Here is a 25,090-nt window from a genome sequence, read left to right as displayed (position 1 = left end):
ACTCTTCAGCGAGATAAATGAAGTATTTAAAGAGTTAAAAAGAAACTGTCCGACCCGCTGTTGTGAGCAAGTATTGCCTGAAAAGAACGTGACATTTTAGAAACCCTGACCCCCTGCACTCAATCCTACTTGCTATAACCTGGCGTGCGCTTCATCTTTGTCCTGGTCTGTCGCTACCGGGAGATGGTGAGTTACCTAGAGGCACTCGTTTGTTCACCATTCTGCTCCCAGCCACCCAGCGTCTGCCGCACAGTGAGGATTCGTTTCGTGGTCAGTGACTGTTTTTGAATGTCACTGTCATCGTTAAAGGCAGACATTGGGTTCAGGTGTCTGTGGATGAATCTGCATCTGTTTTTTTACTAGACATTCTTGGGGTTCTCTGCTTCTGTGTCCCTCCATCACAACAGACAAGATACACCATAACATTTTTATTCCTGTTTCCTTGTTCATATTGGTAATATTTTTGTACTAAGTACAGAATTTTATTTTATTTTATTTATTTTTTAAGATTCTGTCTTTTAAGTAATCTCTACGGTACCCGACGTGGGGCTTGAACTCAAAACCCTGAGATCAAGGGTCACACGCTCTACTGACTGAGCCAGTCGGGCGCCCTGCCCCCTAAATACAGAATTTTAGAAAAATTACACAAGAAGAGCCGGGAAATTCTGCACATGTGAAGAGCAGTCGTAGGGGGATGGTTAGATCTACTAGAGATTAAAATACAATATCAAGCTTTAATAGTTAAAACTGTGTGGCATTGGTACATGAATAGACAGATAGTGTCTAAATAAATAGGAAGTGCTGAAAGAGATCTAAATATATATGGAAATTTAGTAAGTTATCAAAAAGGCGTTTAAATCAGCGGGGGAAACAACGGTTCTAAAATGATGTTGAGGCCACTTGGTAAACATCTGAAAGAAATTAGGTTAGATCCTTTTCTTATACCTTACACCAAAATAAATTCCAGATGGAGCATACATGTGAATGTAAAATTATGAAACCATAAAAGCACTGAAAAGAACATGTAAATGTTTTTATAATATTTGAGTGACAGTGACTTTTTAAAATTATATTGCAAAACTTAGACACTGTTTTAACAAATGATATGTTTGACCACTTATCAGATTTCCACATGGTGAAAGAAAATACCATACAGAGTCAAAAGATAGATAAGCTAGGGAAGTACAACATATTTTGCAAACCAAGGGTGAATTTCTTTAATATATAAAGAGTTTTTCAAATAACAAAACCAGAAATCTAACAACAGAGGGGGCCAACTTTATGGAAAAGGAAATGCAAATCCTTTCAACTTATGGAATGCTATGTAATGCAAATTCAAACCACAATGAAATGCCATTTCTCAGATTGGCAGAGATTGAAAGTTTTGATTATAGGCTGTGTTGGTAAGGATTTGAGGAAGTTAGCACTGTGTACATATGTTGCTGATGGAAATGTAAAATGGCACAACTTCAGTGGAAAATAGTTTTGGGCTAATAAAACATAAAAACCCTTACAGCCATCAATTCCAATTCAAGGAATTTATCCTGGACATATTCACAGATGATACATGTCCAAGAATGTATTTTCCCAAATGGTTCTACCGTTTTAAACCAACAATATCCAAGTTCTACATAGTCCAGATCCTTGCCAAAACTTGTTATTCAGTTTAAAATTAATGGCTTAGTGCTCGCTTCGGCAGCACATATACTAAAATTAATGGCTTAATTTTAGCCATTCTGGTGGTTATGCAGTGGTATGTTATTATGGTTTTAATGGCATTTCTGGTAACTGATACTGAATATGTTTTCAGGTACTTACTAAACATTCATTTATATTCATATATATTTGGTGCCTTTTTAAAAATGATTTTTTTATTCTTGAGTTGTTAAATTTTTGATACGTTTTAGATACAACTATGTTTTCTAATATATGTTTTGTTAATATTTTCTTAGTCTTTCGCTTGCCTATTTCTTCTTTTTTTTTTTAATGTTTATTTTTGAGAGAGTGTGAGCAAGGGAGGGGAAGAGACGGGGGGAGACACAGAATCCGAAGCAGGCTCCAGGCCCCGAGCTGTCAGCACAGAGCCCGACGCGGGGCATGAACTCACCAACCGTGAGATCATGACGTGAGCCAAAGTCAGACGCTGAACTGACTGAGCCACCCAGGCGCCCTGCTCCCTATTTATTTTCTTAATTTTTTAATGCAGTATATAATGGTCATGAAGTCCAGCTCATTAGTGTTGTTGTTGTTTTTATTAAAAAAATTTTTTTTAACGTTTATTTATTTTTGAGACAGAGAGAGACAGAGCATGAACAGGGGAGGAGCAGAGAGAGAGGGAGACACAGAATCTGAAACAGGCTCCAGGCTCTGAGCTGTCAGCACAGAGCCCAACGCGGGGCTCGAACTCACGGACCGTGAGATCATGACCTGAGCCGAAGTCAGACGCTTAACCGACCGAGCCACCCAGCGCCCCTGTTGTTGTTTTTAATGGTTTATGCTTTTTGTGCACTAAGAAATCTTTGTATACTGCAAGGTGAAGAAAATTTACTCCTTTTTTCTTTTTCTGTAGAACTATGCTTAGCTTTTTAAACTTAGCTTTTTCCTCCTCATCAGGCTTTCAAAATGGTCTATGACCCAAAAGGAAAATAAAAAAGGTTTAGACCCAGTGCTTTTAGACTGCTGGTTTTTCAGATTTGTTAATAAGGACATTGTCATATCATGCTGCTGCTTTCCACCAAGAAAACACTTTCTGAATGAATCTTGCTTTTAACAAGATAGGTATCATTGAATATTGGGCTTTATTGCACCTGCTAATTATTCATTCATCTCAAATAATCCTGTGTTGTGAATTTTCATGTTGGACGAATATATGCACCACCTGGAGAGCTGCCCCTATGGATGACGTTGCCCGTGCCAGGGCGGTGAGGCATCAGCAGGGCAGTGAACAGTCTGGAAAAAGCAGGGTCACAGACCTGAGTTCTGGTCTTCCTCCTGTCCAGCAAGCATTCCCATTTCATCCAGAATAGAGTTCAAAACTTGAATTCTGAGGCTTCACAGAATCTGGTCCCAACCTACCTCTCCATTTCTGCAATGCCCCGCTATTTCCTGTTCCTCAGGGTGATCTTGCAACTCTGCGTCTCTGTTTTTACTGTTCCCTTCTTCTAGATTGTTCTCATTCCTTTTCATCCTGCCCTGGACTTAACTCCAGTCAGTCTGTTAAATCCGCAATAAAACTCCATATCCTTCTTGAACTCTCTCCCGGCTTCTCAAGAAGAAACTAGTTTGCACACACTCTCTCTGTACGGTCTCCCCCATTAGCTTGCGGACTTCTGACTGCTTCGAATACTGGGGGGTGTGGTGTTTCTTGTACGTCTGAGTGGGGCTTCATACAGTGACCACGTGGCGGGCCGGTTACAGAGCGCCGGTCTGTCATAAAGGTATGTGACAGTGTGGAGCCCATAACAGCGGTATTCTTTGTAGAGCGTTTGGCATTCGATAGTGTTTTTCAAACTCTGAAATTGTGACCCATTTGCCGTTCATAAAAGCATTTTTTATGGCTCAGGAGCATCATTAAAAAAACCAAAATGGAGTAGGTTAGGAAATAAAAGATTACATAACACGGGTAAGCGTTCTGTTGTACCAAACAGAATTGGGAGACACCGCACTGGATTTTAACCTCTATAATGAGTTTTGAAGTTTGCAATTTTAGAGAAGAGATTTTTGGAATTTTTAACTAACTTTGGTACTCCTGAAATTTTTCACTAAATGATTTCACATAATTTGTACCTGTGGGCAAATGATTTTTTTTTCTTCAACATCTCGTGTGTAGTCTTTGTTTTAGACTTGGGGTACATAATTGGGTTATAAATATATAAAACATTCTTGCAAAATGGCATTTTTGAAGAAGCTAGAGAATTATAGACGTTTCTCTAAAATTTCTGTAATGTTTTTTAAACTTTACATATATCAGTTTAGATTGTTCATGAAAGTTTCTTGACAAAGCAGTAGTTTTTAGTACATTGGAATGGAATGAGTGCTATCAACTAAATCTACAAATTAAAAACTTCTAAAATTTCATTTTTGAAAATGAGTTCACTCCATATATAAATTATGCTTTCATATATGAAAAGACAGTTCACTTTGATTTTGAAACTGGGTATTCTTTGCAGTCAGCTCAGCAAGAATCCTATATTAAATATTTCTTCCAAAAGGAAGTAGAAACTCGAATCTTCCACATCAATACAGGCATCACAAATAGTGATGCATTGCTTTTAGAGAGCTTTTGAATCAAATGTGCATTCTTGAGATAGGAAAGCAGTTACTAGAGACAGCTAGTATTTACAGTAAAGCTGTTTCTGGTTGACTTTGTTTAAATTTGTGATTAAAACCTTTCCTGGAACTCTGGAGCCTTGTAACCAGGAAGTTACTGTGTTTGTAAAGCCTGTGTTCTTGTTCCTTCACTTCTCTTTAGGGTCAGTATAGACCTTCTGATTTGTTGTGTCCTGAGACGTATGTTTGGGTGCCCATCGAACAGTGCCTGCCTTCACTTGAGAACTCAAAGTACTGCCGTTTCAACCAGGACCCAGAAGCAGGTACGTTTGGAGCAGAGCTCTGCCAGAAATCCTTGGCATTGTTTTTGGGTTCCTTGTGTGTGGCTTTGGCTCTTAATAGGGTCCAGGTAGCTTTTCATCTATTGTAGAATGTGTATGGTGTGTGTGCGCGCGCATGTGTGTGTAAGACCGGGAGATACCACATGTGCACACACACAACACTCTCGCTTCTGGAAATAAATGCAGAAACCTCATGTGCTTCTGCTCCTTACTAACCCGTCTCCTTCTACTTTGAGCGTTGGTACCACCTTCCATTTCTGCTACAGCTGTCACAGTGCATAAAAATTCTTCCCTAGACTGTTTAGTTTAGGTAAAGAAGATAGAAATACTGACCAGTTCGACTGAACAAGGCCGGGGAATGGTTTCCCGAAGGCCAACAGGCTGGGATGGGTTTTGTGACAGTACTTTTGTTGTTGTTGACAATACTTTGTTGACTTTTTCTTACATCTTTGGTGCTTCTCCTCTCCCGTCCCTTCTTCCACCTCCTGCGCACGCAGTCCAGCCCTAGCCATGTCTTATCTCTTGGTCCTCCCCATTTGGATAGTCTGTGCACTGGTGGTAGGCACAGACACTTGCACATACAGCCTGGGGTCAGACTCCCTGCAGGTGGGTCCTGGCTCCATCAGCAGCCTGTAAATTGTGTGCCCTTGGGCAATTTCGTGATCTTCCAGGCCTCAGATTCCCGACCTTCAGAATTAAGATAATAATAGAACCTACCTTGCTGAGCTGTCATGAAGATTAGAGTAAGACAGGCACACTGAGGATAGCCCCCTCGTCTTGCTGGGTTGGCGATGGCTGGGCAAATGAGCACGCGATGTCCCGTAGACTGTGCCACGAGCTTTCATCTGCATTTCCTTTATTTGCTCTGATTCCTGTCTCCAGAAAAATAACGCAGTTCTAGTCACCTCCCTTTTGTCTAGATCTCGCTCAGTTTTCAGCAGCCTTTCTCACCCTCCCTGCGTTCCCCCGCGGCTTCGTCCATCAGGCGCGAGTTGTGCTCGTGGTGGGCATCGACTCCCCATGTGTGTTTTCCTCAGACTGGAGTTCCTGGGTGTTCCCCCTGTGCCTCACTGACGTCTGCCAGAGGAGGCGCCCGGTGCACAGTTAACAGTCACATTTTCTGTCTAGTCACCCGTGGTCTAAGCTTGGAGAAAAATCAGAAAAGGGAAACGGAAAGGCCGGGGGAGGGGCAGGGAGTAAATGGAAAGATCAAATAGGAAGACAAAGGGACAAGCAAAGAAATGCAGGAATTTCTTCTGTTCTAGGATGTGCGTTCTTTACCACCCCCCCCCCGCCACAAATGAGGTTTTTTATTTCCAAAAAAGGAAAATTGGTTCATGTTTCATTGTATTTTGGCATCTCCTTGAAAAGCTGTTATGCAATCAAGAGTGGGCACTTCTTACACATGATGATACCTTAGAATCTGATGAACAAGTGGCCGTAGGGACCCACCTGACTCCTACACCAGACACCCCGAGGTCACCCCAGGCTTCCTAGACATTTAGGGTTCGTAGAACAACCAGGGCTTTATAGTTCTGCACCTCCGATTGTCAGCATTTCATTATTTCATTTTAAGTAGAATTACACCTGACTGATCAGACAGACGCGTTGCTTACAGACAGCCGTACTGAATTTGTCAGCGTTTGAGTCAGGCTCAAAGCGAAAGGCAGTGGTAGTTCAGAGGAAAGCAAATACTTACCTGCTGTCCCTTCAGAAAAAATTGTTTTTTCCTTTTTAGCTTTTCTCAAGGGCAGCTCAGAGTCATTTCCTTCTGGTGAGAACAGCTAACCGTCCTACTGCATTATTTCACGTTCACATACAAAAGCGGATAAGTTCCTTCCAACTAAATAAAAATGATCACGAATTGGTTTCTGACTCCCAAACTTAAGATGCAGTTTCACTGTCCCCTTTTTCTTTCCTGGATCTATTTTAAAGGTTGCTTCTCTTATATAGTATTTGGAGATTAAGACAATCACAGGCTCTGTCTGTTGTAGAAAGCTGAAAAGGTAACTGAGTAATTTCCATGCACTGAACATTCAAGTAAAGATTTATTCGTGTTAATAGACTTCAAATTCATTTTCTGAAGTTAGCACTGAGGAGCATTTCATGGCAAAGAAAATTTGAAGTCTCATTTCGACGGGACTACACCATGGTGAGTGAAGAGTGTGCACGACATGCTTTTCTCCTGTAATCTGTTACATTCCAGTTCTTACGGCATAAGCTCTAGGTCTTAACATATTCATTGTTTAGAATCCATTTACAAAAGTCAGAGGACTAAGTTTTCTTCTTCAAAGAAAAGGAAGATCCTTTTCCGTATGCTGAGTCTTTGGAACTTGCAAGAGAACACCGTACAGTTTTATCAGTATTGAATATCACAGTCCAGACACTATTTGAAATCAGACTTACGTCCTGTGGTTTTAGGAAATTAAAATGCAGTTACATGCTGAAAGGTATTGAGCATGCTGTGAAACATGGTCATTTGAGATTTAAATGGCAATCTGTGAGAAACCGTTCTCTTCTCTTGGGTCTGTTTTACTTTTACGTGACCCAAACTCCGACTCAGACAAAATACAGAGTTTAATATGGACACCGTTGTTAGTCGGCATGGTGCTTTTTTCCACTAAATCTGTTTCTCCTCCCAGCTGTTCAGTAGTTACATTACTCTGCAGAAGGCACAGCTGATCGCCACAGGTCTCTGTAAAAACAGTTCGGCTACAAGGCGTATCAGGAGCCACTTGTAAGAAAAATTGCATTTCCCTCTCTCCTGAATTGATGTAAGCCTCTGGAAATCCTACTCCTCCCTGCCCTCCACCCCCTACTCCCCTACCTCCCGCATTTTGGAGGTTTGGGGTTATATGGTTATTTGCTTAACTAGGAAGTGTGCATAAGGGTAAAAACCTGTTGTAGTTACTGCTTTCATGTATGGCGGGGGGGAGGGGCCGACAAAAGGGAGCAACTTGGAAAATTCTAAAGACGTCCCTTGGTTCATAAATAGGTCTTTTGTTTTTGAATTCAGGAACTCTGCCTACTCCAAAGAAAGGAATTTAGAAGTTTCTCAAACCATTCTTAAGTAAAAAATCTGTCAGGTTGCTTATTAAATTGATAGTTGGATATGTGTAGAATTCAAAAATCCTGCATTATAGTTACATGTTGCCTCTTTTGTTTGAATTATCTTTAAAAAATGTTTACTGGGAACAGTAGTAGAAGATTTATCCAAATGCATAAAACCATGCCAGGAAGAAATATTGGAACGGCCCATCGATCTCTCTCTACAGCAGTAATCACTGTCAGTATTTTTATGCTCTCATCCGGATCTTTTTTCTCTGCATACCTTGGTTAAACAACAGAGCAGGAATCATCCTTCACACTTGTGTTGTTTTTTTCTGAGTACTCTGTGTCTCTTCTTCCTTTTAGTAAGGCAAAACCTACTGGGCCACTGATTTGGGGCTTCAGCTGACAAATGCCACTACTTAGGTGACAGGCAGTGTCTGCCACCGATACTTCATAAGAGGCATTGGAAGCAAAGCGGATGTTTTGGAGCTGGTTTGAGGACCATGATAAATTATGGTTTGATTTGACTCTTAATGTCGTACAGGTGTTATACTATTTATCGTTGGTAGTAGAATCCTTTTGGGGGGGTCTCGCTGGCTTAGTCGGTAGAGCATGTGACTCTTGATCTCGGGGTCGGGAGTTCAAGCCGCACACTGGGCGTGGAGCCTACTTAGAAAAAGTCCCTTTGGTTCCAGACTCGTAAAAAAGGATAACCTCACTGAGCATATGCTGGTTCCCAAGTACCATCTCCGGTTCCTCCTGCGTTACCCCAGTTGATCCTCAGCACGTGATGGAATGTTTCGTGATTGACCTCCTCAGATATTATTTACTGCGAAAATATCACTGGATGCTTGTTTTTTAACCAGAGATTTAAAATAATTTTAATTTTTTTTTTTTAACGTTTATTTTTGAGACAGAGAGAGACAGAGCATAAACGGGGGAAGGTCAGAGAGAGGGAGACACAGAATCCGAAACAGGCTCCAGGCTCTGAGCTGTCAGCACAGAGCCTGACGCGGGGCTTGAACTCACGAACTGTGAGATCGTGACCTGAGCCGAAGTCGGCCGCTTAACCAACTGAGCCACCCAGGCGCCCCTAAAATAATTTTAATTCAGATATTGCTCTTGCATTTTTATTAGTACTTATTTTTAGCATTTATTTCAAAGAAGCTAAGTAGAATGATCTTTATTTCTGTCTCTACTGATAATTACAGCAGCATAGACATTTTACCACAGATTAGTCTAGATTTCACTCCCTCTTTTCTATACATACTTGAAAATGATTGCAAGAAATTTCCTAATTTGTCTAAGTCATGGTGTCAGAATATTGAATTTAAGTTTGCCGTAAAAAGGACAGCACCTGATTTTGTCTTAGTGCTTGCTGTATTTCCCCTAGTTAGAGGATTTCTAAGACATTTACCTTTTGCAGCCAGTTAATGAAAATCTAAGTGTAAGGAGCTCAACCCTGAACTTCCAAGACTCCAATCTGTGTTACTTGATGCTTTCATTTGTCTCTTCTCTTTACTGCCTTCTTCTTTCTTGCTGGCATGGTTCCCTGGCACTTTTTCTATAGTGTCGTGGTTTCTGTCGTAAATGCCCATCGAGAAAGCAAGTCCCACTCTGACCGCGTGTGGGATGATCAGGTTCAGAAAGAATTCTGACTGTATTCGCTTGCCTGGTGTCTCCAAGCCCGGTCTCGCTTCCTGAATACTGTGTTCACGGTCCCTCCAAAGGGTGTACCCTCAGCCACAGTGTCGCCTTGGTCACTAGGAAGTAACGCAGAATGACAAAAAGATAAACCGGAACTTCCGAGGGTTCCTAAAAATGCGCTGCGGTGAGAAGTTACAATTAAGTGGACGGTGTCTTTCTTAGTTACCAGAGGTGTGCAGTGAAGCTGGGTCTGAGGATGACTTCCCGCTTGAAGTCGCAGAGTGAATGATGTTCGATTGCTGGACGCTTAGTAAACATAAGTTCTTTGTTGCCGGTGAAGGCGGTGGTGCCGGGACGTAGCTGGGCGGAGACAGGAGCGGCCGAAGGCCGGCGTCGAGACAAAATGTTCTCGGAAATTTGGCTTGTTTGGATTTGGTGAACCTGGAGAACGTATTTTTGACGTGGAAAACATCAAACGTAGAAACGTAGAAAGTTAAAGCCTTGTAAGTTTTCAGTTTACTCTCTGCTGAAAAATGCTTCTTCGTTCTAGCGTTCCTCTCTTTTCCCGCTTACCCGTTTCTCAGAGGTACCCTTTCTAATCCAGATGTTAGTGTAGCACTAACACGACTGCTGGCTTAAAAGTGAGAAACGAGGTTTCCCCCCTTGTGACACGGTCTTCTAATGAGGACAGAGAGGAGCAAGGAGAGAGGCCTTTCCTACGATATTTGTGCATAACACTGAAGGATTGTAACATTTTAGTGTGTGCGCTTTCTACCAGAAAACCTGAGACGGACTTTTAAGGTAAACTTCCAACAGTTGCAAAGACCGTGTGCATTTTTTCAGTGTTTTACAGCCAGTCTCGCACAAGAGAAATTTTAAAACTACTGCTTTGCAAATTTTTACCGGGCAGTCTTTGCTCAGTAAAGCACGCGCGAGCAGTAAGCCAGTGACCGAAGCTGGCTGGAGCCCTGGCCAGAGGCAGACTGAAATAGCTCTGAAAAACTTTGAAAAGCAGACTTGAGGTTTCCGTTTAGCTGTTAAAGAAAGATTTCCCTGATCCTGTTGTCTTTTCTTATGGAACAGATCAATTTTTAAAAATAAACAATTCCTTTTACGGTCACCCAGTTTTTAAAATTGAATTAATCCTATGATTTTGAAATCATTAATTAATCCATTTTGAAATCATTCCAGTAGGCCGGAAACTACCAATACACTTCAGACCGTGTCTAAAAAAAAATGCTAGTTCTGCCTGGCTTTAATGTGTGGCGTCTTAGAGTAAGTAGTGCTTTGTTCGTTTGAATAAAGAAACTGACATTTTTGAATGTAACGAAGAGGTTGTCCAAAATGTCACTTAGAGAATAAAAATAAAGCCCACAGCCGCTTAAGTGCTGGCTGAACGATGATACGCCGTTGAATGGAAGACGCCGTCCGTTTTAAGTCCTCTATCTTACGTACCGCTAAGAAAGAAAAAATGTTGCCAGTTAGACTATGACTCTGTCAGTTGTAAGATGCATCTGGGTTTCAGAAATACCAGAATGTGTGAAAATGTGAATCTTAATGACGTAGAGGAAATGTGGTTCAGTCTGTGCACCGCAGTACTGGGCAAAGCCATGGAGTACCTAAGAGACTTGTTTTTATTTGTTAGGGAGCTTTGTGGCATCTCGCTTGTAGGCATTAAATATATTATAAGTGGGGTGCACACCTATGTGTCAGAGTTAGAAGGCATCAGTTCCACCTGCTTTTTGATAAAAACAAGATTACTGTCATGGATATATGACAACAACAGAGTTCTTTTAATACCCTCTCCCATGGACTTCAGAAAATTTTGAGAAGACCTGTAACTACTTCACAGGGATACTTTATCGTAATGAAAGTAAAAATGTTTTACTACTCAAAAAGCAGTGACGTTCTGTAAGCATTAATGATTTCAATGCATTCTGGTCTTAAACACATTTTAAAAATTTAAAAACTTTGATGTTGGAAGGCAAGGATAAAAACAGAGAATTTAGATTAAACTCTGCCCATAAATTCAGCGATCTCGGACACCTGATGGAATAACGATTAAAGATGAAATAGTAAAGAAGGGGCAGAAGATCCTGTCCTTCGATGCCATCAAGCTTGTCATCAACCCTAAGTCGTGCCATTCATTGAACACTTGTGAATTATCAGTGAGTGTTCCTGGTTTAACTTGTGGCTCCATTGTAACAGAACGTGAATCATTAGCTTAGTGGGAAAAAATTCTGGAAGGGGGTTTGATGCTCTATTTTGGAGCCTGCATCATTTGCTGTTCAGTGCAGTGTCTGCTGGCTACTGGAGGAGCTGAGACAAAGACAAGCCACAGTCCGAAGGTTTCTTAGATCATGCACACCCAGCTCCAATATAAGAATGAAGTCACTGCGTTTGTCTGCAAGGTATTTTGAAACTGTTCAGATTCTCTCTTGTGTCCGTTAATATTCATTCTCTCTGCAGGAAGATAAGCAAGCTATAACATGAAGGTATGAGAAGGTCTGTTTATTTTAGGAGTGTTCTTTTATGTGATGCCAGCAAAATGTTTTTAATACAAATACGGAAACTGGGGTAGAATTCCTATTCCTGTAAGAAATGTGTTTTCCTAGCTGCCATTCATTTGAAATAGGTATCATTTATGGGAGACTTGACTTGTTCATGCTTCTGTAGCGTGTTCACTGATAACAAGATGAAATTTGTCGGAAATTAGGAAGGACCTGTTGACAATCGGGAAAGAAGTAAAGCCACCTGCTCCGCTAACTGCTACCAAAATAAAAAAGCAAGAGGAAAAATTCTGATGCCGAAGCGACTCTCGGCCGGGTTTCCTTCCAGAAGCAGATCCTGACGTGCGGGCTTGCGTTGATGGGAGCAGGAGTGGGGGCTGGTGCGGGTGAACTAGCGAAGGGAGGAGGAGAAGATAACGGAAGTGTGTGTGCGCACGGTGCGGTCCGGCACTTTAGCGACCGGACGTCAGTCCCTTGAGAAACCTATTTCAGAATCGACTGCCTGAGGGACCAAAGGAAGACGTATGTGCTCACCTGGCTTTCGTTCTCCACTGGCTGTTGATTAGCTCACGGGGTGTTGGTGTCTCTGCCCTGTCCTTTGTACCTGTGCAAATGGAGAGCGGGCCGCTGCATCTGCAAGGAAGCAGGGCAGGCCGGTGGACCCTTCACGGAACCGTGCACAGTAGGGGCGCCGCGAGTCAGAGATGGGGCTCGGGGCTACAGGGCGGTGCCCAAGGAGTGTCTAATCCAGAAGAAGTACGGGTCGAGGCGGCACGTCCCTCGCGTTAGCTGACCGCGTCAGCCGCGCTGGCGCAGATCGCATCCGGACCGTGAACACGAGGAAGTAGTGGACTTAAAAAGTAGTTGGAGGAGCCAGGCAGGATTAGAATCATAAATGTGAAGAATTCATAAAATCACTCACTCAACAAATACTTATTCAGCCGGGTATTACGCTTTATGACGGGGAGGTAAATTAGTCCTCCCGCCCTCAGAGGGCCTGCGGAGGACGCAGACAGCCATCATGCAGTTTTCGTGAAGTGTGATAAGCGGCCCGTTGGGGGAGAGAGGTGCAGTTAGTTCACGTAGGAGGGTCCTCAGCTCAGATCTGCGCAGGCTGTGGGAGGGCAGGGAACGCTTCTTGGATGACGTCTCAGAATTTTTAGAGGAAGGGAATGCAAGAGCTTCAGGGAGAGACAACAGCATGTTCAGAAGGCCCAGGGGGCAGAGAGCACACCTAGAGTTTGGGGGGCAGGCTGGGTGGGGGAGATCTAGCTGGCTAGCGAAGGACTGGTCATTGTAAGGACTTCGATGTTTCTCCTGAGAGCACCGGAAGGCCAGGAGAGGGTTTAGGCACCCGATGGCATCCGGACGTTCTGTCATTTCTACTCCACGTGTGGAGAGTGACCAGGACTCAGACCGGAGGTAGGAAGACTAATCAGGAGGGTTTTGCACACAGTACTCCAAGCAAAGGATGATGGTGGCCTGGACGTGGGTGGTAACTGTTGGGAATGGGGTGGGAGCAAACGGATGCCAAGGATATTCAGGAGGTAGGGTACATGGAACCGGCTGGTTGATTGTGTATGGCGAGGGTGAGGGGAGAGAGTTTAGGTTCTGACACGAACTGAGTTAATGCTTACTCTTCATTTGTGACATGAAGCACATGAACAGAGGGGCAGATTTGGGGGGGGGGGGGAGGAGAGGAATGGTGAGTTCGGCTTGGACATGTTGAATCGGGGGTGTTTGGAGACATGGACAGAGACGTTGGGGAGGCAGGTGGACATACAGACCTTAAACTGATGAACAGGCTGGGAAGGAGGCACTAGTACGTGTGTGGAAGCCTTACGAGTGAATATGCCCTAGTTCGGAGTGAAGAACGACAGTCCTAGACGAGAAGCCCGAGGAACCCCACTATGGAACCCCACTATGGAATGACTGAGTAGATGATGAAGAGGCCAAAGGAGTGTGGGGTCATGGAAGCCACGTGAAGCATGCTCAAGAAATGGGGAGCAATGGCAGTGTCCGATTCTGCCAACAGGGCTTGGGAAGCATCTTTGGAGGACCCTGGCAAGACCTGTGCTCGTTTGGACGAGGATAAAATAGTGTCGTCAAGGCTTAAAAACTGAGTGGAAGTTAAGAAGGCGACCATGATCAAATATGAATTTTGAAGATAGTAGCTCTAGAGAGGTAAATCTGACGGCAGAAGACTTTTAAAAAGTGGGAGAGACTTGAACATTGTCAAAAGCGGATGGGAGTTAGCAAAGAGAAGGATGAACAATAAGAGAGAGGTGGAAATCAGTGTATCAAGGTCTCTGGGACGAAGCACAAGGAAAATCAAGGACACAGGAAGACCAGCCTTAGATCGTAAGGACCCTTTGTTGTAGGAGAGGGTGAGGAAGGGCTCAGTGCACTGAAGAGAAATAGATTGGTGTGGTGGCAGCAAGTTGGATGCTTTCTCATTTGGTACCTTTTCTTTTCCATTTGGAATGGGTGCTGGTGGAGGGGGGAGATGGCAGGCTAAGAAGAATGGGAGACAGAGCTGATGGCCAGTCCTTGTCAGAGTCCGTGAGGGTGAGATCATGTAGAGGAGATGCTTCTCTGACGGCCTGGGGAAGGCAGACCATTGTCTGGCTTCCGGGGTGTGGGCTTGTCAGGCCGTTGCCGTGGAAGGGCAAGAATTGAAGGCTGTTGGCAACGAAATGGTGGGAATATGGTGATGGCATCTGAATTCAGTTAGAAAGAACTGAAGGGACAAATGGAGCTACATGTCATAGAAGGGGTCAAAGGACTGGAGGTCCCAAAACCAGGATGATGGGCTGACAACTCCCTGCAAGGATAGGAAATGGTGTCCAGAGAAGAAAGAGGGTCTGATTTTACAGTTTGGAGGCATGACAAGCTTTGGCCTGGGGTTTGGGGAGCCTAAGTTGCATTAAGGTGGAGTTATTTGAAGAAGACTGAAGGAACGAGGATGGCAGTCCACAGGGACCGGCCGGAGATTTCCGTTCCTTGTGCCATTTAGATGTAAGAGTGGTGATGTCCCTAAGTGAAGCTCCTTCTTATTTATCAAACAATTCTGATGTTTCTAGCCCCCGGCAACATGAACACAAGATCAAGGGCCTCCCGCCCGTCAGTATAGGATAGAGAACAAATAGAGTTTTGTTTTCCAGAAAAAGCTCATTTTGTACAGACAGTGATCTTGAGAACACCTGTCTATCTTTGTTTTTTTACAGTTTTAACTACAACTCATTGAAAAATACTTAGTTTATATCTCCAGCTAGTACACGGTGCTTATGTGTGTGTGCAAGTGTCATGTCCATATATATATAGATTTGAAGCCAGAGTCTCATGAAATAGTGCTTATCCTCCTGCAGATGTGATACACTCCATCTTCTTTACTATTTTATTTTAAAAAATGAGTCTTTCTTAAAAGAAAAATTAATGTTTATTTTTGAGAGAGAGAGAGCATGAGCGAGGGAGGGGCAGAGAGAGAGAGAAAGAGGGAGACGCAGAATCCAAAGCAGGCTCCAGGCTCTGAGCTGTCAGCACACAGCCTGATCCAGGGCTTGAGCTCATGAACCCTGAGATCGTGACCTGAGCTAAAGTCGGACGCTTAACCGGCTAAGTCACCCAAGGGCCCCTCAGACATTTTCCTTCTTAATTCGGTTTTTTCCAGGTTGAAAGACAAAACCACAGCCTATTTACAGTGCCTCTTCAGTGACCTCGTATCTCAAAGAGGTGGACACATAGCCCATGACCAAGTGTGTTCTTACCTGATTACATGGTCTGCTGACTACAGTTTGCCTTCCTTGAGCCCAAAAGGTTATGTCTTAACTGGAATGTGCATTGCGTTTAGGTCTTAAGATGGGTCATTGATTCTAACTCTAAAGGTCCTTGAGCTGATGGGATTGTCACGTTGACCAACATACCACATTGTTGTGTTCTTAGGGTCGTCCAAATCGCGAGTTGAATGGTAGTTACATTCAGTTGAATTTTTAGTATCTTTCGTAGCATTTTCTGATTATTTATTCACAACTTCCAAAACCAGTCTATTAACTTTATTTATATTTAATACTTAACCATTACTCTCGTATAATAGCAGGTCACTGGAGCATGAATGCCAAGTGACAGTATTTAAAGTAGAAGTATGAAGACAGTAGTTCTGCCACACGCTAGCTTTGTGACTTTAGGCGGGTCACGAGTTTCTCAGCCTCAGTTTCATTATCTGTGAAGTGGGGCATTCAGACTACATGAAATGAAGGATTTTTTTAAAAAAATTTTAAGGTTTTTATTTAAAGTCCAGTTAGTTAACATAGAGCGTAATACTAGTTTCAGGAATACAATACAGTGATTCAGCCCTTCCGTACCTTACCCAGTGCTCATCATAACAAGTGCAGACCTTAGTCCCCATCACCCGTTTAACCCACCCCCCCACCCCCTGCCACCAACCTCTCTCGAAACCATCACTTTGTTCTCTGTAGTTGAGTCTGTTTCTTGGTTTGCCTCTCTCTTTTTTTCCCCTTTGCTCATTTGTTTCTTAAATTCCACTTATGAATGAAATCATACAGTATTTGTCTTTCTCTGACTTATTTTGCTTAATGTAATACTTTCTAGCTCCATCCGTGTCATTGCACATGACAAGATTTCATTCTTTTTTATGGCTACTATTCCATTGTGTGTATGTATGTATGTGTGTATATGTGTGTATGTGTGTGTGTGTATATATATGTATGTGTATACGTATATATATACATATATGCCACATCTTCTTGATCCATTCATCGGTTGGTGGACACTTGGGCCGTTTCCATAATTTGGCTGTTGTGGATAATGCTCCTGTAAACGTCAGGGTGCGTGTATGCCTTTGAATTAGTATTTTTATATTCTTTGGGTAAATACCTAGTAGTGCAACTGTTGGATCATAGGGTAGTTTTCACTTTTGGAGGAACCTCCATATTGTTTTCCAAAATGTCCACACCAGTTTGCATTCCCACCAACATACACAAAAATACATTCAAAATGGATTAAAGACCTAAATGTGAGACCTGCAACCATAAAAATCCTAGAAGAGAACATAGGCAGTAAGCTCTTTGACATTGGCTGCAGCAACTTCCTTCTAGACAGGTCTCCTGAGGCAGGGGAAACAAAAGCAAAAATAAGGTATTGGGACTTCATACAAATTAAAAGCTTCTTTATAGCAAAGGAAACAACAAAACTAAAAGGCAACCTATTTAATGGGAGAAGATTGACATATCTGATAAAGGGTTAACATCCAAAATACGTAAAGAACTAAAACTCAGTACCCCAAAGAAAAGGATTCGAGCATGTTTTGGGACCTCCAAATGTTTAGGACTTTTTGTGAGGATCACACTATTAAAAAACTAGAATGCATTACATAAAGGTAAGGTATACGATTCTGAAGCATCAAGTGATAGGCATCACATAAACCTTGTAGCATTTTCCATAGTTGTGCTGGACTTCACTACAGTGAACCCTTTCACCCGCCTTCTCTGTTCTGTTAGGAGCAGAAGATTCAAGTTGCAGTTTCAGATGAGGCCAAGTCTTTAAGAAAGTGTTTTCCAAACTCTTGAATATGGTCCACTGTAAAAAAGGGATTTTCCAGTGTGACAGTACACATTTCCGCGTTTCTCGCAAACACAGCTGAAATAAAGCTGTGCTGACCATTACTCATCTTTACTCATGGGAGGCACTCCAGTATTTTTGAGTTGGTTCTAGGATTGAGAGATGAGGATGGGGGGGGAAAGCTCTGGATTCTCACTCCAACTTTGCTCTCCTTCTGTTCTGATAGACGTAGTCGTGGTAGCAGCGATTGCCACGATGAATATTGGTTGGTCCACCTGTTGTGCTCATCACTTAGCATTTATCATCTTAATTCATCCTTCCACTGACTCACATTCACCTCGCTGACTATTGCTGTTACCTGTCGATCAGTATTCATGAGGCAAACAACTGATTAGTAGTAGAAAGAGGTTGAGTTGGGCGAGTGTAGTAAGAGTATTCCTGTCCCTGGAAGGACCTATTTAAATTACTCTCTGAACATCTCACAGTTGTAGTTGTTGAGAGTCCTTTGCCGAATGGTGGATATTGTGTGTATGTGGTATGTACGTGCAGCGATCCCTGGCCCTGAGAGATAAGGACAGACCGAGGAATGTGCCCCACACAGCTACGTTACCGTCCTGAGTGGCCATATTTGAATGACCAGTTACTACCCTAGACAGCTTTGGGTGGGGGCTCTAGATCGGATATTTTGAGCCTGTCAGGTGTAGTTGGCGTGTTTGAAATAATGGGCCCACTCATCAAAAGCCTGAGGAAGTTTTGGGCCATAGGCAAAAACTGGACTACAGGCAAGAAAAAAATGGTACAAGTTTGAATTGGTTTCTTTCTATTTAAGAGCACTTCTGTCTCTCCAGGCTTTCTTGGTCAGTTGCTGACAGGCCTGTCTGTTTCTTAATTCCAGTGATATTAGTAACTAAGATAGCAGTTTTGCTCATGGTTTTCGTTTTGTGTTTTAGCCTTGTGTATGCACACATACATGGGCTTTGGGTGAGAAAAGTCACCAGCACATTGGCGAGGTGCCAGAATGGTTCTCCGCCTCTCCTCTGCTGTGGCAGATGTGGATTCAGGATGGTCGCACAGACCTTTATGTTCTCGTAAGTGGTCTACTGTCCATCTTGGTCAGGATTCTCGTGTTTTTATATTTTACTGGGGCCTCAGCTTGTAATTTTACTGATCAGGTATTCTAAAGATTATGTCCTAGCTAGATAGTTAACTGACAACTGCATATAAAACTAAACAAAATTGTATTCTGTGGTATCACACAATAATATTACTGTTTATCATGTATCTTAGCAAACTACACAGTTGTATGCCCAATTTTTAAAACACCTCCTCACTGTTGTTTGTTACATAACTGTCTTTGTCTACCAAGTGTCTGGATTCTCCAGATTTGTCTGCCTTTGAAGAAAGATACGACCTTAGAGGCTTACCTCTTTTGACAAACTCTGGACTGAAATACTATGTCCGTTGATTTTATGATGCAGTCACAGATGCCCTTTAAAACATATTTTACTCTAAGTAAACACGATTTGAGTATGTTAGGGGAAATTTAAATCAATACCACTTGTGTTTTCCTCTTTTAATTTCTTTTTTGCTTACTTAATGTTAAGTTGCATAGATCATTTCTTTGAGCAGACAGCAGCAGAGTTTACTGCAGTCGTCTGAACCTTGGCATCAGGAACTCTGAGTTCTAATTTCACGTTCAGATCTAAGTTACATTCCCTTCGTCAAGACACCTCTCTTCCAAGGAGTCGGTTGTAAGTATGACAGTGGCTATGGAAGCCCGTGATGCAGGTGCCAGGGAGAGCTCGGGAACGCTATGCCCTTTGAACTTTGTCCTCGGCTCTTTCTCCACCTGTCTTCTGCACAGGCCTTCTCAGTCTGAAGCGAGTTATTGTTCATGTGGGAGCTTTGATACACATCTTAAAGCAATGCCAGGTGATTCCTCAAAACTGAATGAAACCAAAAAACAAGGTCTTTCGGGTTAATGCAGTTAGAGGGTGTGTGTGTGTGTGCGGGGGTGGGGGGGGTGAGGTGCTGTGATCTACTGACTAAATGTAAAGAAGTGTATCTGAGCTGGTTCACCAAATTTGCATAATCTTTGTTCTATAAAATAATGGTTTCGGAAAAGTCAAATGGGATCTAGTGATTATAAATTGAGCTCTATCTTTTAATGTCTCTTTTAAAAAACACCCTGTTGGGGCGCCTGGGTGGCTCAGTCAGTTAAGTGTCCAACTCTTGATTTTGGCTCAGGTCATGATCTTGAGGTTCAGGAGTTCAAGCCCCACGTCGGGCTCTGCACTGACAGCGTGGAGTCTGCTTGGGATTTTCTCTCTGCCCCTCCCCCACTCATACTCTCACATGTGTACACGCTCTCTCTCTGTCTCTCTAAAAAACAAAACAAAACCAAAAATACCCTGTTGTTAAATCCATTATTGCGAATTCTTTGACAAAACAAAGACTCTCTTGCAGTACAGCTAATCATCTGTGTTATATTTTCATTTTTAAAATTAGGATTTTTGAACATGTTTTCTTAAAGCACTCAAACTGCATTCAAGAAAGCAAGGAAAATCAGAAGGGACTATTTAGTTTATTTGCACTTTCTGAATTTGCCAGTGGTCCAGTGTTTGCTTTGGGACCGTAGGCCTGGCTTTAACTACAAACTGTAGCCATTTCTTTCGCAACTGCACACTTCTGAAAATACAGTTGACCCTTCCGAAAATACAGAAGTTGACACTTCTGAAAATAACACAGGAGTTAGGAGTACCCACCTCCGTCCAGCTGAAAATCAGCATGTAAGTGTTGACTCTGCTGAAACTTTACTAAGAGCCTCCTGTTGACCAGAAGCCTTACCAGTGACGTAAATGGTCAGTGAATGCATAATTGGTATGTTATATGCATTATATCCTGTATTCTTACAAGAAAGTCAGCTAGAAAAAAATTTTAAGAAAATCATAAGGAGGAGAAAATACATTTACAGTCCTGTACTGTATTTATCAAAAAAAAAAAAAAAAAAAAAAAAGTCTGCATGTACCTAGATCCACATACCTCAAACTTGTATTGTTCAAGGATCAGCTGTATTTTTGAAAGAAATTGGTTTCCAAAGAGGAGTGTGTATGAACTAAGTACAGTGCTTTGTAACACTGCTTTATTCGTTTTTAGTCACAATACTTTATTTTGTTTTTCAAAATACTTTAAGGGAATAGTCGAGATTCTTAAAAAATACGTCACAGAAACGTGCTTGGATTCAAAGGACTGAGCAACACTGTTCTATAAAAGGCCTCAGATTCTGTCCTCTTACGTTGTTGCCCAAAAGTTCTATAACAGGCTCAAGTCTTAGGAAGAAGTATTTGAGATGTAGGAAGCGTTCTTAAAGATTTATTTTAAGCTTAAAAAAAAAACTGGAATTTACTTTAGAAAGTCTCAAGTTTTAGGGATTCATGAATAAATCGTGTACCTGAGCAGCATGAAGACAAAAACTCAGTTTCTGTGTCAGACCCGTCAGAGCTGATGAAGGACACGGAAAGTCCCAGGAGTGGCCTGGTGGAACAAAAGAGAACTCTCCTGTTGTTGTCCAGAGGTTCTGTGTATCACTGGTAAGATTTTGCCTGAGTTGGTTACCCGTTAGCTTATTTAATGCCAAGAAAGGAGTTTTAATCTTATTATAGTTCCCATCACACACCTCTTCATTGTTCAACCATTTTGCTTCAGAGTAGATCTTTTCAGTGCACTGTAATGAAAATGAAAACCAAGAGCATCAAGTCATTTGGGGAGATTGGAGTCAGCAAGCAACAAATGGATTTCATCACACGCAATTGTAGACTAATGAAAGCACAGCAGAAACTCTGGAAGAACATGGAACAATCCACTGGACTGGCAACTCAAGGAAGGCATAGAAGGATTAAAATTAAAGCTAAAACAGCTGGGGCACCTGGGTGGCTCAGTTGGTTGAGCGTCTGACTTCGGCTCAGGTCACGATCTTGTGGTTCGTGAGATCAGGCCCCACGTTGGGCTCTGTGCTGACAGCTCAGAGCCTGGAGTGTGCTTCAGATTCTGTGTCCCCCTCTCTCTCCGCCCCACCCCTGCTTGTGCTCTGTCTCTCTCTGTCTTTCAAAAATGAATAAACATAAAAAAATTTTTAAAAAAGAGGCAAAAACAGCAAAACCTGCGTAGCTGTGCAGGGTGAAAAAAACCTTTCTTCCTCCAAGCAGGAGGATAATATACCGGAAGGAAATGTGGCAAAGCTTCTTTAGTTGAGTTTGTTTATCACCTTGGAGAAGGGCGTTTCCCCTGAGGAAGTGGGTCGCAGTCTCCAATCTCGCATCCAAAGATAGAACCAAAACACACTCAGCGATTATCCTCCCTGGATTGGGGACCAATAACCAACAGGGCCTTTGAACGGCATCTAAGTAATTCCTAGCTCACGGCTGCCTCACAAGTGTCCGTAAATGCTGCTTAAGCAGTTGACCTTGGCTGTGGTTCACTGCTGGGTTTGGGCCCAAATTCCTCTCTTCATATAAATCATCAGTTGAGCCCTGCCAGTTCATAAAAGATCTGGAACATGGGTATTCTCCATGCAGTGTCTCTGTTTCTAAAATTCTTAGTCTCTCTGGAGAAGCAGACATATACTGGTCTAGGACGTGAAGCGTGAGACACAGCCTTTTCATTCCAGATGGACTTAGGTTGTGTTTGATGGATTGTTTACAGTTAGCATCATTTCTTTACATTTTATTGTGGCTAATTAACAGGAGTTTTATGTAGATGTCAGATACCATTCTTGTTCTAAAAACAGATTAAACAGAGCACAATTCAAAGCGATTGTGACCCGATCAATTTCAATATTTATTACATATTCAGAAACAAAATAATCCAAGAATGATTTAATTTGGGAATTCAGACATTGAGTAATAAACATGAGGTACTAATTAACAGGATAGTTGATAAAAGCTGGATAGTTGCTCTGAAGACGTGTTGCTAGTCTGGAGTCTGAGATCAGCACCATGAACCACAGGCATTTAGTGGATGCCTACTCAGCACTTTGTATCTCCAGGATCGAGGGTGCATGGTGCCTGGACCTTGAGGCTACAAAGAAGTACAAGATTTGCTTCCCATCCTCAGGGAGTTTACTGTTAGGATGGGAAGACCATCCACATATAAGATGACAGAGAGCAATCAAAATATTGTTCCTGTAATAGGTTTTTTCTTCATTAAAAAGCACTATCGAGGGGCATCTGGGTGGCTCAGTCGGTTAAGTGTCCGACCTCGGCTCAGGTCATGATGTCGTAGTTGGTGGGTTCAAGCCCCACGTCGGGCTCGTTGTGACATCTCAGAGCCCACAGTCTGCTTTGGATTCTGTGTCTTTCTCTCTCTCTCTGCCTGTCTCCCGCTTGCGCGCTCTCTCTGTCTCTCTCTCAAAAATAAACATTAAAACAATTTTTTGAACACTTTTGATGGATGTGTTAATTAGGTTGATTGTGGTAATCATTTCACAGTGTGTACATATATAAAAATAGCATGCTGTACACCTTAAGTGTATGCAATTCTAATTTTTATTTGTCAAGTTTACCTGAACAAAGCTGGTTGCCAGGGGTAGCACCATTTTTAAATGGTCTTAATAGAAGAAAAAACTAAGTGGACATAAGATGCCTTACAGGGACAAAATTGCTGAGATTTGAAACTGCATTTTTCTAAGCAAAGTAAGAGTTACATTGTCTCTAATTTGCCTAAAAGATCTTGGAAACTTTGATGATAGCCATTAACTCTGTTCATTGGCCTTTGCATTCCCACCATTGTTTGGGATTAAAAATAAAATCTAAGGTATGTTTTTGAGTATGAAAAAGCCTTAGGATTATAGGATAGCTGGATGGTCCTGGCTGCTGAACCTGGGGCTGAGGGAGGAGCTGCTTCTAAGCTTTCTTCCCAGGGAGCCAGCACCTGTGTTTGCATTAAGCATGGTTCGTAGGTAACCTAACCCCCACAGACTGTCTTCATTTTAATATTCAGAAAATCGCTATTTACAGCAGAGAGAGATGGCTGTGACTGACTTTCCATCACTTATCTCACTCAGCTTTTTGTGAAGATTTTTGAGGGACCCGATTTGATGTTTTCTTTTGGTTGCATTTTTTTTCTTCCCCTGATAGCCTTAGTTTCATTTGTGGGTATTAAATGTTTCTTTATTTCAGAATTTTTGCAAGCTTCAACAAGGTGGGTGCCATCCTTACAGATATCCTAGTTTGCTTTAAGACTGGAGTTTTTTATGTTTAAGACGCTTGAGATGTTTGTTCATTCTATCAAGATACTTTAAAACAGTGAATGTATAGAGTCTCATTTTGAGATTGCTCTTAATTGCAGTGGATAATGAAAGGTCCGATACGATTTTTTTTTTTCAGTTAAGGAAATAGCTTATAAATCCTCCACTCATCTTGAATAAAAAATTATTAAAAATTAAGCACAATGAATTATTGCTTTATTAAGTCAGATCAGACTTACTGAATTTTGGCTTTATTGATCAGAGTATATACGGTTCATAGCATTGTTTGAACTTTAAGCCACAGAGAAGTAATTGATCTTAAGGTTGAAAAGCAGATTGTTTTAAAGAACACAATATATAATAAATCCTGAAAATATTTCAGATTTGCACTTAAGATGCTATAGTTTTGTTTTAGCTTATGAAAATCAATAAAATCCTGAAACACTACCTTTGACTACTAATCTCAGAGGTTAAGGATCTTCATGCTAAAGTACAAAGACATGGCCCGGTGGGAATGTCTTAGATATTGTACTATATTTCCTTTGTAATTTCCCTCTCTTCTCTGTATGTGCGGGGGAGAGTGGTGGGTAGAGTATGTGTGTGTGTGTGTCTTTCTCACTGTCTTTCTTAATCTATTAATCCATTCCTACTTACTGCTGCGTAGTGGTCCATGGTGTGGATGATCGTTGTGCCCCAGCTTGTTTGTTTATTTACCTGTTGAAGGATTTCTGTGCTTTTCCAGGTTATGACTATCACCAGAAAAACCCTGCATAAACATTTGTTATACAGGTTTTTGTGTGAACTTAATTTTCGCTTCTCTGGGATGAATGACCAAGAGTGTAATTGCCAAGTTGTATGGTAAAAGTAGGTTTAGTTTCTTAAGAAGCTGCCAAGTTGGTTTCCAGAGTTGTTGTGCCATTTTATATTACCACCACCATGTATGAAAGACACCGTTCCTTCACGTTCTTGCCAGCACTGGTTTTGTTTCTATGTTTTTGTTTTAGCTGTTCTAACAGGTGGATAGCAGTATCTCACTATGGTCTTAATTTGCGTTTCCCTAATGGCTGATGGACATCTTTTCATGTGCTTATTTGCCATCCATATTTTCCCTTCGGTGAAATGTATCCTCCTGTCTTTTGTGCATTTTTCTAAAGGGATTGTTTGTTTTTATATTGTTGGGTTATAAGAGTTCTTTATTTTTTTTAAAGTTTAATCTCTACACTGAACATGGGGCTCGAACTCACAACTCTTAAGATTGAGAGTTGCACACTCTTCCAACTGAGCCAGCCAGCCCCTCTTTATATACTTTTTTAAGGTTTATTTATTTATTTTGAGAGAGAGAGTGAGAGAAAGAGTGAGTGCATGAGCAGGGGAGGGGCAGAGAGGGAGGAAGAGAGAGAGAATCCCAAGCAGGTTCTTCGCTGGCAGCAGCCGAGGCCACTGTGTGGGCT

The 25,090-nt window shown here is 42.0% G+C and overlaps 1 protein-coding gene across 6 annotated transcripts in view; it reads left to right on the top strand.

Annotated features, from left to right (window-relative positions):
- Positions 1-25,090, top strand: part of ATE1 (arginyltransferase 1) — a 157,245-nt gene that overhangs the window by 112,127 nt on the left and 20,028 nt on the right. For all 6 annotated transcript variants that reach the window (XM_049645871.1, XM_049645870.1, XM_049645869.1 and 3 more), the window contains one exon: positions 4,472-4,592. In XM_049645871.1, coding sequence (XP_049501828.1) covers positions 4,472-4,592 — 121 coding nt within the window. The remainder of the gene's footprint in view (positions 1-4,471; positions 4,593-25,090) is intronic.

This window comes from Panthera uncia, chromosome D2 (genome assembly GCF_023721935.1).
Source record: "Panthera uncia isolate 11264 chromosome D2, Puncia_PCG_1.0, whole genome shotgun sequence".
Taxonomy (NCBI): Eukaryota; Metazoa; Chordata; class Mammalia; order Carnivora; family Felidae; genus Panthera; species Panthera uncia.
Note: the sequence above shows the minus strand (reverse complement) of the source record. Positions and strands in the feature narration are given on the sequence as shown.